The 19377-nt window shown below is 36.5% G+C and overlaps 1 protein-coding gene across 1 annotated transcript in view; it reads left to right on the forward strand.

Moving 5' to 3' along the window:
- The window catches only part of LOC132152714 (dnaJ homolog subfamily C member 15-like), a 29896-nt gene extending 15256 nt beyond the window's left edge, over nt 1–14640 (forward strand). The window contains exon 6 of the mRNA XM_059561544.1: nt 14315–14640. Within this exon, the coding sequence (XP_059417527.1) occupies nt 14315–14385 (71 nt within the window). The 3' untranslated portion in view covers nt 14386–14640. The remainder of the gene's footprint in view (nt 1–14314) is intronic.
- Nucleotides 14641–19377: the final 4737 nt, after the last annotated feature.

Raw genomic sequence — 19377 nt, forward strand, 5'->3', positions numbered from 1 at the left:
TACTACAATATCTTTATAGAAAAATCCTAATACTGTACACGAGTCATGTTTTCCTTACAAAAATTGACCTTGCTTTTTTTAGCCTATATACAATAACCTTTTTTTTTGTTTTGTTTTTTGCAAATGGATTTGTATTTATTTTTAAATAACTCAATTTGTAAAATCATTTTAAATTTTTGGTTACCACAGTTAAACAATAGTAACTGTTTTCTCTGGATTTATAGAAATATATTAAAACGTTAATTTTCGTAAGGGTTGTGTTGTTGTCTGTCCGTAGCTCCCCCTAAACCTATAAAAAAAATCTGATTGTTTTTCAGCTAAATTACTACTGTAACATTACAACTGATAATAATGATGTCCTTTATATAGTATTTTGAGTGATGACTGGTGAGCAACGTGCTGCTGCTTGATTAAATAAATAAAAAACAAAGAAAAAAAAGCATCTTTACAGATGAAACTGACCTGAAACCCTGAACAGGAGTTCTGCTTCTCTGCTCCAGCAGTCCACTCTATTCTTTCTCTCTCTCTCTCTCTCTCTCTCTCTCTCTCTCTCTCTCTCTCTCTCTCTCTCTCTCTCTCTCTCTCTCTCTCTCTCTCTCTCTCTCTCATTGATTACTCAGAGTCTGATCCAAACCGTTTGGCGGAGGCGCGGAGAGCGCGCGAGTCATGACTAACACTTCATGACTTATTAGAGATTTAATTATCAAATGGCGGATTCGCAAATGATCGCTTTAGTACATTCGGCAGGCAATTATACAATAATGATATTAAATAGCGGGCCAAATCGGCTGCCAGGCCACCGGGAATTGTCCCGGTTCTCCCGGTGTCCAGTCCGCGCCTGATTTCCACAGACACGCAGAATGTGCAAGTCATATATATTGCATTTTTGGGGCTTAATATTCACAGACACTAGTCCATGTCATGTTTTGATTCAAGTGTACTGACCTACTTTTGATTGAGTCATCCAAAATGTGGCATATTCCGTCCGCGTTAGGCATTCCGTTTTTATGACTGGATTCTACGAACCAGACTGTGTTTCCGCATCCCGGAAATTATTAGGGCGGTATGTCTCAGAATAGTCAGTGCAATTTGGGAAAGAAATCAGTTAAATCTGTATGTGGATGTGTGTAAATATTCAAATGTAATCCCCTTTGTAATCGTTAAAAATTTCATAAGTAACTGTAATTTAATTACTCATTTTTTCTTAGTAACTGTAACTAATTACAGTTACATTAATTTTGTAATTAAATTACGTAACGCCGTTACATGTAACTAGTTACTCCCCAACATTGAGTAGTATATGGATAGTATGAATCCGTACTACATACATCATCTTGTCACTGTCAATGTGATCTACCGGTGTCAGTTGTTTTGTTTCACTGTCATTCACAAATCCACTCCCGTGGCCTCGTGGGATAGTAGAGTGTCCATCAGATGCGTACTTCACAACCTTGCCCAAAATATGAAGTCATCCTGGTAACTTTCACCTACTGTTTTATGAATACTGTGAATGCGGCTATACTACTCTTTTCACATACTGTTGTTTGCTTATTATATAGTAGGAAAATATGTGATTTATATGCAGCCAATGACTGGTGAGGTATAAATATGGGCCCTTTACATACACATGCCTCTTAATGTCTCACCTTGACATCACACACAATTCAAGTCAGAAAAGACTCTGTGGCCTAGATGAGATTGAATCAAAATCTATTACTTGGTTTTTCTATATTTCTGTGTTCATCTTGCATGCAGGCCTCTGTGAGTTTCGGCAAGGTTTCACACTGACATGAAGATTGACATTATTCTGGTATCTGCTCAGATCGTCTTCGGAACACAATTTAAGATATTTTGGATGAAAACAGGGAGGCTTGTGTCTGTTCCATAGACTGCCAAGTAAATAACAGTGTCAAGGTCCAGATAAGGTATGAAAAGCTGTTTTTAGAATACTCCATCTGCCATCAGATATGCAAACTGGGTTATATGAAGCATCATGATATGCTATGCTATGCTCCTTTCCTATGCTCTTCTGTGTCAGCTGCATCACAAGGAATCCTTGTGGCATGGAGGACACAGAAGAGCATACGCAGCATACGGTGATACGGAGAGACACAGAGGAGACCGTTGACAAAGGAATTATTGAATAAAGTAGAGGTCGACCGATAGTGGATTTTACCGATATTGATAGCTAGGTTGGACCACACTAGACGATACCGATTAATTAACAGATAGTTTTCAAAATGGATACTGAACAAAAACTAAAATAGTGCTTTATTTACAAAAAAATAAAAAAACATTACTGAACCATACTAGTAGTAGAAGTAGTAGTAATAATAAAAGTAATAATAATAATAATAACAGTAATAGTAAATGTTGAAATTACCACACTCTAATAGGACCATATGAAATCTGTTGAATTTTTTACTAAATTCCATTTTATTTATTTCTAGAGTTGTTCCGATTCCGATATTAGTATCGGAAATATCAAAGATACCACAACAAATTCTGAACATGAACCCATATACCAATCCGATACCATTTGTAAAGGAAACAGGTCAATTTAGCTCAAAGGGAATCATTTAAGATTTTAAAGGGAATTTGAACAGAATCACTGTTTCACGGCTGATCACTGAGACGCCCTGCGATTCACTGAACGAGCCGTTTATCTGCGCTGGATATTAATATCCAAACTATAGTGAAAACACTATCAATTAGCACAGTAACAAGATCGGCAGTTTAAGACATTAACTTGTAAGCATAAAACACAAGATACTTCTCTTTTCAATATGAATAAGGCTTTATTAGATAAATCTAAGACATATAAACTAATCTAACACATAAACGCACGCACTCACACATTCACACAAGTTGCAGGAAGATCGAAAGTTAGGGAAATATGAGTTTAAGAGAATGGAAATATGGAATCCCAAGTTTACAGCAATAAGTTAAATTGAATAGACATGAACAGCCATCAATCACTTAATCAACCCTCGCATTGAGTTCCTCAATTAGGTTAAAATTATATTAGATACACCAGCACAAATGTCTGAAGGTACATTGCCTGTGTAAAGTTGTCGCTGATTGGCTGGAAGTTCAGTAGTCGCTGAAGTGACGTCTTGGGAAGGCCCGTGGTGAGGCGTTGGCTGAAGGTGCAGAGTTGTGTGCGCTGGTTGAAGTTGAACGCGCAGACGAGGTCAGACGGCGTTACAAAACTTAACTCAGAACACGAAACTCTCAAACGGAAAAGAAAAGAAATAAAGTTTGACGAGACTATGTGGTGTTTCTTCTCATTATGGCTAAGTAGCAGCAGGCGTGCAGGCTGAAGCATGCTGGAACCGCGCTCAAAGAACAGTGATGACAAACAGCATGGCTAAAAGCTAAAACTAAGAAGCAAAGCTAAAAGCTGGCATGACTGATAGCCAAAGCAACGCTAGAACTAAAAGCAGGCATGGCTAGTAGCAGAAGCATAGCTACAGACTAAAAGCCTAGCTAGCTAGAGACTAAAAGCAATATTTTATGGTGTCCTAGGTATTTAAACTGGCCTGTTGGCCACACCTCAAAAGTTGTCTTGACCACTCAGATATAGTCTTGGCTCAGGGGTATCATAAATCATGTGTTTATCTTACCAAGCATGTGGTCCGAATTTTCCCGCTCTCGCAGGGTATAAATTTGGACATGATTCCTATAACACGAATATGATACATTTGATAAATATTTGATTGTCAGGACTATTTAAAGCAAGCAGTTTCAATTACGTAGATACTAGACATGACTATGTATCCTTAAGCTATCCCATAATTATTAAAAAAACATACACAATAAGTGAATATAAGATGATAGTCAAATGTGTGGGTTACAAATAAATGAATATGGAGTTAAGCGATGGACTGATTCATTTATAAGTCTTTTTGAGTTCATTCTGGTCCATATATATGTACAAAAGACAGTTTATTTGCCATTCTCTTGACAAAGACTTCTGTGGAGACAAAAGGGTTCAAAGCCCCTTCCCCCTTAGGAATTTCAGTCTGGTTCTGCTAGGTGGGGGGGGGGGGGGGGGTCAAAAGATCTTGTGAAGTCCTCTCATGGGTTTACACGATGTCCTGGCGTTGCTTATCAATTACGAACAACAAATTTGACAAATCTCTTCTCCGAATTGAAATTGTCAATAATTGTTCTAGTGGTGTTAATGTTGAAAGCTGTTCTGTGAAAGCTTTGGTTGGTTGGTTATCTTGCTTGGGACTTGTGCCACAGAATGTTTTATGACTTCCTGAGGAATTCGGCTCGTGTTTCAAACACAGCCCTGATCGACTCTTTAATTTGTCTGGTTCGAGTCATTTTGGCTACAATTTTCTTAAACAAGACCTAGTTATGACCGCTAGCTTTGCCTAACCGCTGCACGGTTCTTCTTCGCTGCTCAGAATGCATTGCAAACACAGGAAGTTGTGCTGTGTTGCCACAAGCAACCCCTGTTTAGAGCAGCGAAGAAGAAATGAAAACGTGTCTGCTGTTTAGCAGTATTTCAGACTGGACCAACCAGACAGTAAAACGGCAACTAGGGATGCCACAAGTACTGGCACTTCACTACCAAGTCGGTGCTGAAAATGTAAAAATGTGATGAATGTGATGAATGTGATGAGCGTCTCTGTAGTACCGGTAGTAAGTTACCGACTCCCGAGTATATTCGGTACCCGCAGCTGCGTTCAGTTGCTTCTGTGTTAGTCTAAGCGCAGGGCTCCAGACTGTAGCCGAATATATATACTAGTGTCTGTGAATATTAAACTGCAAAATACTATTTAAATATTACTCCTGCAAATTCTACATCTCTGTGGGAGACGGGCGCAGATGCGCGGGAGCTCGCTGTTTTGTAGTCTCTGCCGTGTGTCACTATACGAGGACACGAACGCATAAACCGTCACTTCATGAGAATTTACAGTTTCATTTGAGAAAACTGTCATATCATAAACACAGACACTCAAAGATCTTCATGGCAACCCATCAAAATAAATGTTCGGTTTAACGTGAGTAAATTGACAATATATTAAGCTACTGTTGTAGCCAACAGTAGATTTAGTTATGTCTCTATGTAGTAATAATAATACGTCTCTATTAATAATAACAATTATGCCTAGACAGTTGCTTGTTTTTTTCTTGTTTTGTTGTAAAGAGATTATCTGATTAAAATATAATTTTTTATTATTTATTAAAGGTGCATAACAAAAAATAAATGACTAACGTTTCGATGTGGTTACATCTTCATCAGAGTCTGATGAAGATGTAACCACATCGAAACGTTAGTCATTTATTTTTTGTTATGCACCTTTAATAAATAATTTAATCAGTAGACATCTGTGCTGCACCGGCGATTCCTTTTGTTTGAATTGTTTTGTCCTGCCCTGGTTGCACCAGTTTGTCTGTGGATTACAGAAGCGCAGAGAACTCTCTTTTCTATAATTTTTTATATTCCTAGACTCATTTGTTGCAGTTTTTATACAGTTATATTGTAAAACTAAAATACCTTTTTTAGTTTGTGGTGTTAGTTTTTTGGCTGCATTTGAAGTTCTTTTTCGCTTAAGAAAATAAATAATATTACTGTCAAATTCATGTCAGATAATAAAAATGCTGTAATAAATACAGTAGTTCACCATGTATTTGTTCATGTTTTATTAAGGGATAAGTCTGAAGCACACCATAAAATAATTCTAGCTATTTACAAAGGGCTAGTAGTATATACAGCTGTATTTACAGATATACACCCAGGTATCGGATCAGTACTCGGTATCGGCCGATACCCTGAGCCCAGGTATCGGAATCGGTATCGGGAAGAGAAAAAGGGTATCGGAACATCTCTAATTATTTCCAAATTCCATAATTCCATTTTTCTGGATTCTGTTTTTCCCATTTACATTTTTTCTCCACTCCTTTTTAATAGTTAAATTAAAGTTTATTAATCATAAAGCAAGTCTAATTAATTAAATTAATGAAACTTCACATCAATTTAATACAATTTTAACAAAAATTACATGTTTAGGACCCTATGAAATGTTTTCTTTTTTCTCACCTTATTTTTAATTGTTACCAAATTTTGTTTTAGCATGTCTAATTACATGCTTTAATAAAACAACTTAATATATTTTCCTTTTTTCTTGAAGAAGCCTAAATGATTTTTTCCCCTCAAAAATTCTGTATTTACATTTTTAGTGTTATCAAATCAAGGCATGAAACATTAATTTAATTTATCTTTTAATTAACATTATGGAAAATTAAGCAAACCTTTTTTGGCAAACAAAGGGGATTTACTATTAAATTTAAAAATAAATTTAAATTTACATTTATTTACTATTAAAATCAAAACATGGCAGAAATGTTGTGTGATTTATTCCTTAAAAAGTAATGTTTGTTTCATTTCCGTAGTAGTAGTAGTAGGCTATGTGCATTCTACTGAACAATAGACTTAAACCAAACCAGACTTTTATTTTGACGGGTTGCCGTGAATACCTTTACAATTCCAACATGTGATATGATGCTTTTGCTCAAATCAAATGGTCCAATTCTCATGAAGTGACTGTCAGAGCAGTTCTGGAGATGTTTTTCATGTGTTTTCGTCTTCATTTAGTGAGACGGCAGACGCTGAAATCACCGCAAGCATCATTCCACCCTAAACTGTGAATTCCGTTTTTATGAATGGATTCCACGATTGTGTCCGCGTTTTTTACTTCGCTGAAAACATAGAGTCCTACAATTATACCAGCACAATGTATACTCTCACAATTTAACTGCTTCTATTCTTGAACACTTAATGGTTATCTAATCAAAATAAAAGAGCAATGCTGTATCTAGGAGAACTCACTGATATCACACACACTCCGGACACGTCGCATTCAACTCGTCTTAAACTGTTTATTTATTCATCAAACAGACACAAGTTGACTTCAGGAATGAACAATGAGACATAGATAAGTTTGAAGTTCACTGTTTCAAAAAAACGGAGCAAATGGAAAGAGCGATCTATTTTATAGCTCTATAGTTGGATTTAAATTGGGGCCTGAAGTTTCTTTCTCTGTTCAGCGTGCAGCGTCACGTGTCTAAACAAACAACACGTGCTGTCAGTGATTTCAACCACTAGAGGCCTCTCTCGCACTGTCTAATGAAAACAGAGACTTCTCAGCCACTCCAGCAACGGACGCAACCCAGGTAAACTATCGGCATAGGTTTTTGCTGATAACCGATTTTTCAAATCAATAAGTCGTTATTTTTGTTTAATTCACTTACAAAAAGTGTTCCTGTTACTTCATATAACCCAGATTGCACGTCTGATGCCAGATGGAGTATTATGACAACGAATTTTCATACTTTTTATGGACCTTGGCACTTTATTTACTTGCTGTCTATGGGGCAGTCTCAAGCCTCCCTGTTTTCATCCAAAATATCTTAAATTGTGTTCCGAAGATGAACGGAGCTTTTACGGGTTTAAAACGACATGGGGGTAAGTGATTAATGACAAAATGTTCTTTTTGGGGTGGAGTAACCCTTTATAAATGCTATAGAAGTATTGTTCATGCTTAGTTCATGTTAACTAAAGTAGTTTTGTGTTAACACATAACCTTATTGTAATGTGTTAACTATATCTACACACACATATATAGTGACACATGAGTGAAGAGTAAAAATCTTGCTACAATTAATCAAAAAGGCAAGTTTTCAGTGTTTTCCAAATAAAAAAAAATAAAAAAAATATCAAAAAAACAATTATCTATTGATAAGGAATTATCAAATTATACACATGAACATTTATATGCACCAATACAGTAACTGTAATAAACAGCAATGTTTACTTGCATATATTTGGACACTGTAAAACAGATATTTGTTGAAGATTATTGGAGTATGTTTCACAAGATAACACTATTTCAGTCTTTCTACTTCACAATTTCAGAATTATTTACTACCAATTTCCAAGTAAAAAAGTACTTTTTGTTTTTTTCGTCAAAGTGTGCTGAAACATTTTAATATGGACAATTCAATGTCAGGACAACTGTGGAAAATAATAACTGTAAAAAAAAAAAAATTATGATGCAAACAAACTTGATGATTAAATTAATTCATTGAAATATACACTGATTTGATTCATTGAAATTAATCAAACTTTTGCTAAGTCACTAAGAAGAATTGCAATATTTATCTCATGAGAAATAAGTATATTGACAGTGTATATCGGAAATATCCTGTGCAAAATTATATTGTCAGAAAAACTAATGTGTAATGAAGTGCATCACTGCAGGCTTCACTTCCTCTCTGACACACAGACGGATTAACAGCCTGCTCAGGCCCTGCTCCCTGCTACCTGTTCACTCTCCTGTTTGTTTCCCCATTTGTTATTGTTGCTTATCATGATAGTCTTGTGCAAGCGGGCAGTCAGAGTCCGTGTGTGTGTGTGTGTGTGTGTGAGAGAGAGAGAGAGCACAATGAATGCTTTCAGGATCCTGGAGAGGGGCAGCTTTGTGTAAATCCTTGTGTAAGTCCTTCAGCCATAGCAAGGTCATCACTGCCACAGTGCTGTTTCTTGAATCTCACAGAAACATGTCCAGGTCACATGGACCCAGTGTCAACAATAAATGAATTAATTTATATATATATATATATATATATATATATATATATACTAAAAATAAATAAAAATGATATTTTCTTTTAGGACCAAGGTTTTTTTAGACATTAATAATATTTTCATTTAGAATTTTAGACATTCATGCTTATGTTATTTAGACATTTACATTTATATTTTAGACAAATATATTTTTATATTTTGAAATACAACTACGACATAGACATGCTTTACAATTTAATTAAAGTATAAGAGTAATAAAATAGTTTTTGCCAAATTTATGTATTTGTAAGCTAATTAATTAATGTTTTCCCCTCTGAATATTTATATATATATTTATATTTTTTTACTTTTTATTCTCATTTATTTTTTATTTATTGGGCTCTAGTGATCTGGGCATGTATTGGTGTGATTCAGAGAACAGCATTGTGACGACACTGACCTTTCTCTGGCTGATGGTCTCATGGGAAATACACAAAGTCGTCATTTCTTTTCCCTTATTCTTTCTCTCCTCACCATTTTTCCTCACACAGCTTAACAACAGAGCTTTAAAACAGATAAAACCAGTATATCAGGGGTCATTGATATTTTCCGTTTTAAGAACATCAGTCTGTCGTGTTTAGACGGGCCAGTGTTGTTATTATTATTATTATTATTATTATTATTATTATTATCAGTCATTCAGCATTAACTCTCTGATTCATGGCTGACCCCATGTGACCTTGGCTTTATGAACCACTGCGCATCAGTCAAATAGCAATTTAAGCTGTCAAAATTGGCCAAATGTCAATAATTTATAATTATTCTTATAAAGCGACATGTTATTTAACTTGCAAATAAGCTAAACTACAGCAAATATGGTGATGTACAGTACATGGCTGAGAAGAAACAGTATTCAAACATTAAAACTTACTTCAAGGTTAATCAAACATCTCACTTTTCTTATTTCTTTTCACCCACTGTATGTGTTCTGCATGTATGTATGTGTGTGTGTGTCTATATATATATATATATATATATATATATATATATACACACACACACACACACACACACACATATATATATATATATATATATATATATATATATATATATATATAGACACACACACACACACACACACACACACACACACACACACACACATATATATAGTATATACAGTGTAATATATAGTCTGTACAGTTAAACCAAAATGTATTCAGACACCTTCAGCATTTCACACTTTATTAGTTTATTTGCAATAGTTTAGAAAATGGTAATAAAATATGACAAGAACTCTGTGTCAGAACAAATTCATCTTGATAATATCAGATAACACTTAAGCAAAACATGGTCAGGTCAAAGTGGTTGAAAAACAGTGGTTGCAGTTTTGAGTTCACTAAATGTTACAAAGTAAGAGCGAGGTACATAAATGTGCTGAAGGGCTTGTGAAGATGAGGAGGAAGCGACAGATACAGATGCGAGGGTCCAGCTGTCATCAGGTGAAGTCTGAAGACTGTGTTATGGACCTCCAGGGCGCTTCACTCACACATGCACTTGTGGAATGTGCTTCACCGAATCAAAGATGCAATGGAAATTAATAGCAGCATGATGAGGCGCAGCAGGCACCAGGTGTGCCTCATCACACGCTGCCAGCTAGAGCACATTTGTACCTCCTCACACACTTCCATTATACGGCATGGACAGGGGCTGGAAGTCACTGATTGAAGGCAAAGAGATTTCTTTGCTACAAAGCTTGTGCATGTAGAGCTGTAATTCAAGCAGCACAAATCAAGATAGAATTGAGCCTGTGGACTCGGGGAAGCAAATAAATTATGTTTCTCCATTTAATTTCAAAGTGACTTTAAAGTCAGTGTTAGAAACAGTTTGTGACCCATTTGATTCCTGTAATGACATTTCTGAGTGAACTGGGATATTAAATGAGGATGAAAATAGGAAGTAGGTTGGGTCTTCATTTTTATCCATCCTGATTTGATTGGATTGACACAGTGGGGGTAACAGTACTGTTCAAACGTTTTGGTGTCAGTACAGTTTTAAGAAATAATGCTTTTATTCAGCAGGGATGCATTAAATTGATCAAAAGTAACAAAGTGACAGTAAAAACATTAATAATGTTACAAAAGTTTTACTTTTAAAATAAATGCTCTTTTGAACTTTCTGTTCATCTAAGATCCTAAAGAAAAAAATGTGTCATTGCTTCCACTAAATTATTAAGCAGCACAACTGTTTTCAGCATTGATTATAATAATCAGAAATGTTTCTTAAAGGCCCCGTTCTTCGTGATCCCATGTTTTAAACTTTAGTTAGTGTGTAATGTTGTTGTTAGAGTATAAAAAATATCTGTATATTTATAAAGCACAAAATTCAGTGCCAAGCGAGATATTTTATTTAACAGAAGTCGCCTACAACGAACGACCAGTTTGGACTACATCCCTCTACTTCCTGCAGGAATGACGTCACTACAACCGTTTTTTGACTAACCTCCGCCCACAGGAATACACAAAAAAGGGGGCGTGGTCTTGTTGCGCTCAGACGGAGAAGAAGATGAGCTGCGTTTGTGTTTGTCGCCATGTCGTCGAAACGTTGTTATTTTCATCTCGGAGTCCAATTATCTTTGTTTGGGCTTCCCAGAGATTAATGGTTACAATTTATGTTTAACTCGGTTCTCAAAAATTAATATCCACATGTAAAACTATGTGCAGCACATTTTGCTGAGGACAGCTTCCTCAATCTCAATCAGTTTAATGTCAGATTCGCACAAAGATTATTCTTGAAAGATGGAGCAGTTCCCTCTTTGTCTGGAGAAGGCCTTGTTTACCACAACTGGTAAGTGTATTTTATTATTTAAGTTGGTGCGTTTAATAGTTTCTGTAACTTATTACACAAAGGGCAACGTTGTTTAGCTTTGTTAACTTGATGGTAACTTAGGGCTGTGCAAAAAATCGAATGCGATTTTCATGCGCATCTCGTCAGTAAAAACGCTCTTGTGATTATAAGTACATCTCCAGCACATGCGTTCAGATCAGGATTGCCAGGTTTTCAAAACAAATCCTGCCCACTTGCTTCCAGAGATGTAACGAAGTAGAACTACTAAAAGACGGTATCTGTACTTTACTAGAGTATTATTTTTTTCTCCTACTTCCACTTTTACTTCAGTACATATTTTCGATGAGTTTAATACTTTTACTCCGATATTTTTTTTGTGTGCTGCATCGTTACTCGTTACAATTATATGGCAGGCTTGATGAAGCTGGCACATCATTGAGCGAATCAAGCGATTAAGAAGACTGCGCGTGCTGACTGAACTGCTGTGAAGAGAGAGATGAACACCAAGCCGAGCCAGATAATGATTCGTTCACGAGTCAAGAACCGGTTGCATCGGTTTTCGGATCACCAGTAGTTCTTTCTGACAGTTCGATTCAATAAACCGGTTGAAGAAAACAGTTCACCGGTTCTTTTGCGCTCGACGTAATGGCGTCATTGGCGTTGACTGCAAGCCTTCGGTTTACCTGGCCTCATAACATTAGCACAGAATCAGTTCAGAATCAATCACCAAAAGAATCAGTTCTGTTCAGACGCTCTGTGTGTCGGTTTGCTTCACGCTGAATCACACATGCGCAGTATCATCAGCTCCTCGGTTCTCGAATCAGACACGTCTGACAGAAACGGTTCTTGACTCGTGAACGAGTCAGTCTGTTGTTCGTTATCTGGCTCGGCTCGGTGTTCATCTTCAGTTCTCTCTTCACATCAGTTCAGTCAGTGTACTGTTTGAGTACATGAATTACTCCGGGATATTGGTTTGTTTTAACTCAGAGGGAGTGTCAGCCACATTAAACAAGTTAACAGCTTAAGTCATTTGTGGATTAATGCGTATTGGAGACGCGAACCGTTTAAAACGACTCAGTTCGATTTGGTGAACTGGTTCAAAAAGATCTGGTTACATTGAATGATTCGTTCGCAAACCGGATATGACAAACTGCTTTGTTTTGAACTCTCTCACAACAGACCCAGAAGAGAAGACAATGCTGAATAAAGTCGTAGTTTTTGCTATTTTTGGACCAAAATGTATTTTCGATGCTTCAAAATATTATAACTGACCCTCTGATGTCACATGGACTACTTTGATGATGTTTTATTACCTTTCTGGACATGGACAGTATACCGTACACACAGTTTCAATGGAGGGACTGAGAGCTTTTGGACTAAATCTAAAATATCTTAAACTGTGTTCCGAAGATGAACGGAGGTCTCACGGGTTTGAAACAACATGAGGGAAAGTTATTAATGACATAATTTTGCAAATTGGGTGAACTATCCCTTTAATCTGTTTCTTGTTTACAAAAAGTTACAGTCAAAGGAATTGTGATTGTCCTTTAGGTTAATCATTTGAAATAGTAAAAACAATATGTTCAAACTTTTGAGTACTTTCTTTAATAACTACATAACACAATACTTGTACTTTTACTTTCAGTACTTGAGTAGTAAATTTTCAAATAGACTACTTGCAATACTTAAGTACAAAAAATGTTGAATACTTTAGTACCTCTACTTAAGTGTGGTGCTTAAAGAGCACTTCAACTTCTACTCAAGTCATTTTTTTAATAGAGCACTTGTACTTTTACTCAAGTCTGGGTCTCTAGTACTTTATACATCTCTGCTTGCTTCTAAAAACTAGTCCAAAACTAGTCCAATGGCGTTTCCAGGAGGGCAGCGTGCGCTCAGCTGCCGTCGAATTACAACACAGGAACCGCTAGCACAATCAGAACTTGTTACGTATTTCTGAAGGAGGGACTTTATAGAACAAGGAAGTCCTCGGCCCGTTTTTATGACAGTGAAAACAGAGGTATACAGATAAGTGAACTGTGTGAAAAATACTGTTTTTTTTTTACATGCGAAACATGAACACATGTTATATTGCACACTGTAAACACAATCAAAGCTTAAAAAACACGAAAAACGGGACCTTTAAGCAGCAAATCAGTATCATAAGGATCATGTAACACTGAAGACTGGAGTAATGATGCTGAAAATTCTGCTTTGCATCACAAGAATAAAATACATTTGAAAATATATTCAAATAGGAGATAGATGTTTAAAAGTGCAATAATATTTCACCATATTTTCACCAATTAAATACAGCCTTGGTGAGCACAAGAGACTTCTTTCTAAAACATTCATAACAAAAAATCTTACCAGGGCCACATGCTTGAACGGTAGTGGGGAAGTCGTGGCCTAGTGGTTAGAGAGTATGACTCCCAACCCTAGGGTTGTGGGTTCGAGTCTCGGACCGGCAATACCACAAGTGAGGTGCCCTTGAGCAAGGCACTGAACCCCCAACTGCATAAATGGCTGCCCACTCCTGTGTGTGTGTGTGTGTTCACTGCTGAGTGTGTGTGCACTTTGGATGGTTAAATGCAGAGCATGATTTCTGAGTATGGGTCACCATACTTGGCTGTATGTCACATCACTTTTTTTTTGTCACTTTTAGTGTACCAAAACATAGAAATGGTTAATTTTTTTACATTATTATTTGGAATGATGTGTGCTAATGAATCCTACACAATAAAAGGCATTAAGAAAGTTATATGAAAAAATAAAATAAATACTAAGGATAGGGTTATTATAGAAATGCACCTTTTACAGTTTTAAAGAGAAAGTGGAGACAATTCTTGGACATGCTGACGTAAACCGCTGCTTCTCTTGCAGGTGGATCCCCGTATTTGGCAGCTAAGATCAATGAACCGAAATATCTGCTTGACTCTGGCCCTCGCCGCTGACCCAGCTGCCTGTGCTTCCCCAACAGAGACTTACATCTACTTCAGAGCCGAACTTACCCATGAGCCTCCACAAGTCACTGTTCTCCTCCATGTTTTTCTGCCATAAATCAGCTGACTTTCAGCACATTGCGCTCTGTTCTAGCTGTCACTGCTCCTCACCGCCACTGTAATGCAAGTTGGCAAAGGTTGATCCTTCACATAAAAGGATCTTCATGCTGTCCATGTGAAATATCTAACTGTAATCTTTATTATTTATTGAGGTGACTTCTGTAATGTTTAACGTCTGCTGTAAAATCTGGTGGATATATCATTTCCAATGGTCTAAAAAGTTTCCCCTAATCCGCAGGGACCAGATTTTACAAATCTGGAAAGCCTCATTGAGAGTATTTTTATATTTTTTTGTACGCTACCATTTTCCTCCTGCTGTGCTCTGACTGATGCCTGTCTGGTCTGCACGTCTGACGGATCCACGCAGGAATGGAGCAGCTGGGATTAAACAGAGGGACAGTCTGGACACTGACTGCTGATTTGCCGTTTGTCAGGCTGAGATTAATACCACGACTCAAGCTGCACAAACCAGTAACGCGTTATTGCAAAGGGAATAAAAAGCAAGCAGCAGTGAAAGAAATTGCTTCTAGGATGCATTTTAGATTTCATTTCCTTGAGAGCAATGTCGAGATACATTCAAAACAGAGTATTAGCTTGTGCCTACTGCCTACTCTATTTCAAAAATAACTTGTCAAATGAAGGCATTATTACATCATAAACATATCAAGCAGTTTTATGCTTTGTTGCCGTCATATGATCTCATTGTTTTAGATGTGAGATGCATCCAGTCATTATAATGGAAAACAGATATGGTTGTAATCAATTAAATTAAATTTAATGCAAAAATAACTACCACTTTGTTTAAATGCGTCCTTGTTACAAATTACATTTATTTCACTGTAATAATAATAATCACCTACTTAAACTTAAGAAATGTAGTTGCTGCTACAATTATTTTGATGATACTAAAGCACATGTAAAGTGATACAAAAAAACACACTAAAGTTAAAATTGTTATTTATTGCATTTTAAGTTATATTTAAGCATGCTAAATTGCAACTTTATCATTACAAATGTGTAATTACAAATATATTTTAATAGAAATTATGTTTTATTTTACCATGAATGTTTATCAGTAAATGCGGTAGTCTATCTTAAGTTCAATTAATTGCATTTAGTATAAATTTAAATTAGAGCCCGACCGATATATCGGCCGATATAAGCTAATTGCATTTAAATCGGCATCGGCATTTATAACGGCCGATGAAACATGAGAAACAGAGTCTCATGCTTCACTCATGTTATGAGTGTTGCATAGTGTGCCCACCAGAGGGAGCTCTGCAGCTCCAGAGTTAACAACAGCGCCAGAAGTCCACTACAGAAGAAAGCGATCAACTGTTTTGACGGTGAGTGTCGTTCGTCATGTGAAATGATTGTAGATTTAATTCATACCCTGTATATAAAAACTGTGTGGTAGTTCTAGCTAACGGTCCTATCATTATCACTTCTAAATATTCTGTAACATCACTTACAGCCGCTAATGCATTGCTATATTAGATTAGCCACAAAGCTAATACCATGTTTATCAGTGGAAGAGCGCGAACGTTAATAGGAGGTCAAACTATAACGTTAGCGTTTAACTTATTCTTATTCTATTGCGGTGTGTTTCCCACATAATGACCGCGTAATTGGGCCTTTCACACAGGACGCGGTATGCACGGCGCTTGCCGCTGGGCTCAGCGTTGCCCTTCAGATACAATGCGATTTGCGCTGCGCTATGGCATAGGCGGAGTTTTAAAACCGTTTAGCGGGAGCTCTTTCATAGTCTGTTCCTCCTCCTTTCGGTCAGCAGCAAACATGTATCTGCCCCGTTGTAAGAAGCGAGCGATAGCGCTAGTCCTGCTGATGAGAATTAAGAGAGAAGCAAGGAAGAAGAGGCTACCCTCAGGTCCAGAGAACAATTTGGTGAATTCAGGCTGGTTACGTTACTCTAACGCTAATAGCTTCCTTTTTAGCAGGCCCCTTAAATGCTTGCTATTAACTTGTTTGAAGGTGGTTCTTCTCAAAATTGACAGCGGTGTGTTCATGACACTAACGTTAACCATTCAACTTCGAATTGATTCCGTAATCTTCCAGTAATAGTAGGCAAGATGATGTTCTGTGAGAGCAAATATAGTGTAGTTACAGTAACTACAGTAGGTGCGTCAGAAATGATTAAACCAGAGGGGACATGTAAATAAATGTGAGCTGAACAAGCGCTTTTTTTTTTTTTACATATTGTTTCAAAGCAGCTTTACAGACATAACAGGAAAATGTTGAAATAATATTGTTAAATATAAGTAGGTAATAACTATTGCTTGACAAATAAATATATATATATATATTTCTCAATTTTGCCTATGTAGGAGATACCAGTTTATTATTATTATAATTCTAATGATGACATGAGTAATGATACATGGTGATATTATTAATACACATGCTTATTCTTTCTCTGTCTCTCTTTCTGCCTACAGATGGCTGAAAAAGGTGAATGCTGTAGCAGCAAAGTGTGGGACTACTTCTGCAAATACTTTAACTTTAGTATTATAATTTATTTACAGTAAACACACAGACTGTTAAAACCAGCTTCAACTGAAAGAAAGTAAAAGTGTTAAATGTTTAAAACCAGACTGTTTTTTTGATCATTAAAAAATATATACTTTTGATGTGCAATTGTTTAGTCATTGAGACTGTAATCTAAGGCTTTTTTTTTAACATAGTCCATTCTGGAAAATGGTTTATACAGCCCACATACATAGAACAGGCAGATATTTTGCTATTGAATGTTGTGTAAATGCAGTTTATAGGAAATGGGTCTAATATCCAGATTATTTTTAAAATCAAAATATCGGCTTATAAATCGGCTCTTTTTGAGTTAATATCGGCATCGGCCCCCAAAAATCCATATCGGTCGGGCTCTAATTTAAATTATAATTCATTGTAGTTTATTTGCAGACAACATGCATTTAAGTGTCTGAAAACATTACATTGAGTTTGCAGTTATGTATATGTTTTTTAATTGTATTAAATACTCTTTTTTTTTTTAAAATTATGCTACTTTCTTCACAAAGATAGTCTATATACCGTAATATGTAAGTTTTCCACTTGCTGCTTACGAGACCCAGCCACTGAATTTCTGCTGCAAAACAGGACGTTATCTTCGTTTGTTGTTCCAGATGAACTAACATGAACATTAAGCCAGATTGTTGCAGAATGAATGAATGTCATGGAAAGACTGGATTGGTCCAGTTCAGTTTCCAAATGTTATGTTTGATTATTGCAGCAGTGAGATCTCGGTGAAAGCTTGAGCCTACAAATAAAGCCCATTGAGGTGTGTTTGGCACACTTATGAAATACTTGCCACTTTGAGTGTTGCCCTGCTCTGGCCTCGCTCCTGTAGCTGGCTTTATTTACTGCCACAGCCTGCTTCCTTTTGCCTGACCCTGTTAAAACTGATCAAAAGCTAGTGTGCTGCTTGCCAGGACAGATAACTGGGAATGCTGTCCAACACTGTGTGACACTAAACTGTCATTGTCCTGACTTCATGTATAACAGGGATAAAAACCCTGATTCTGGCTGAAGTTGCACTCTGTCGTAAGATGGTGTTGCTCTGACCACCTTGTGACAGCGGCTATTTTTGACCTCTGCTTACTGTGAAAGCAGCATGGAGTTCCTGAGCAAGTCTGTTCTCCGCAGGTTTCTCTCTGTCAGGGTGGATTTCCATTAAACAGTTTAAAAAGAAAAAAAATTCCCGATTTATTCACGCAGGGCTTCATTACAGCCATGTGTAATGCACTGTCCAGAGGAGCCGATGATGTAAGTGGAAACAAAATCCCTCATAAAACTCATATTAACTGCTTGTACATTGGACACATTTGGAGGTCTATCGACTCCACCTGCCAACTTTCACACTCATCATTTTTTTTTTTATAAATCTCTTTTCAGTATTGATTGAAGGGTTGCAAGATGCCAAAAATTTTTATTTCCAGGCACTATTGGCCTGCTTGAATTGAGACTTCATGTGATGTTTCAATATAAATTTTAAGACAACCAACCAGCTGCCATCCACATTCTTTAAAGGCTCTTTGATGCTTTGGTTCTGTTCCTGTTATCAGAATCTCCTTTCATTCTTCTGCAGAAAAGGATATATTTTCAGCTGTGTTTTGTTTTCATTTACTTGATTCAATAAGCTGGAAATCACTTTAAGTGAAATCTTTAGCAAAATAGTTTCATATATCACACTCGGCCAGAATTGATGTATACAATTTTTTTTTTTTTTTTTTTACATTTTAAGCATACTGTACCATGACCTCATTATGTTGGCTCACATTTAAGCATATTTTCATACTTTTGAGACCCAAACTTTTTTTATATTAACAGCTCTAAGAGCTTTTAAATGTGCATTCAGTATTCAGAAATTGAGTACTTCAGTGATGACTTTGTGAACACTGGTTCCCTTGACAAAAGATAAATTTAGGCTGTAAGTGAACTACACCGCAGTCGCGTAACTTCAGCGTCACATTCATTAAGCTTCTGAGAACATTTAAGCTGAAGGTTTGAGTAGTTTCCAGGAGCATGATTATAAACAGCGTGGGGCTGCAAAATGTGGACTTGTGGGTAGATAAGTTTACCTGTTCGGCATTAAGATGTTTAATGTCCCCAGCAACCTCGGTCATCCCATTTATTTACTACCTATCACCTGCATTTTTCAAGACAAGTAAAAAAAAAAGTGTTAGCTGAGCTTCATAAATCAATAACCACTGACAATAGACCTTTTTGCCTTTTTTGTAAATGGTCACCTAACTGGTGCACTGTACTCAAAATAGTTTTGTATTAAGTATTTGTATTAACCTTATTATATTACAACCCGAATTCCGGAAAAGTTGGGACGTTTTTTAAATT

The sequence above is a fragment of the Carassius carassius genome, chromosome 11, assembly GCF_963082965.1.
Source record: "Carassius carassius chromosome 11, fCarCar2.1, whole genome shotgun sequence".
NCBI classification, from domain to species: domain Eukaryota; kingdom Metazoa; phylum Chordata; class Actinopteri; order Cypriniformes; family Cyprinidae; genus Carassius; species Carassius carassius.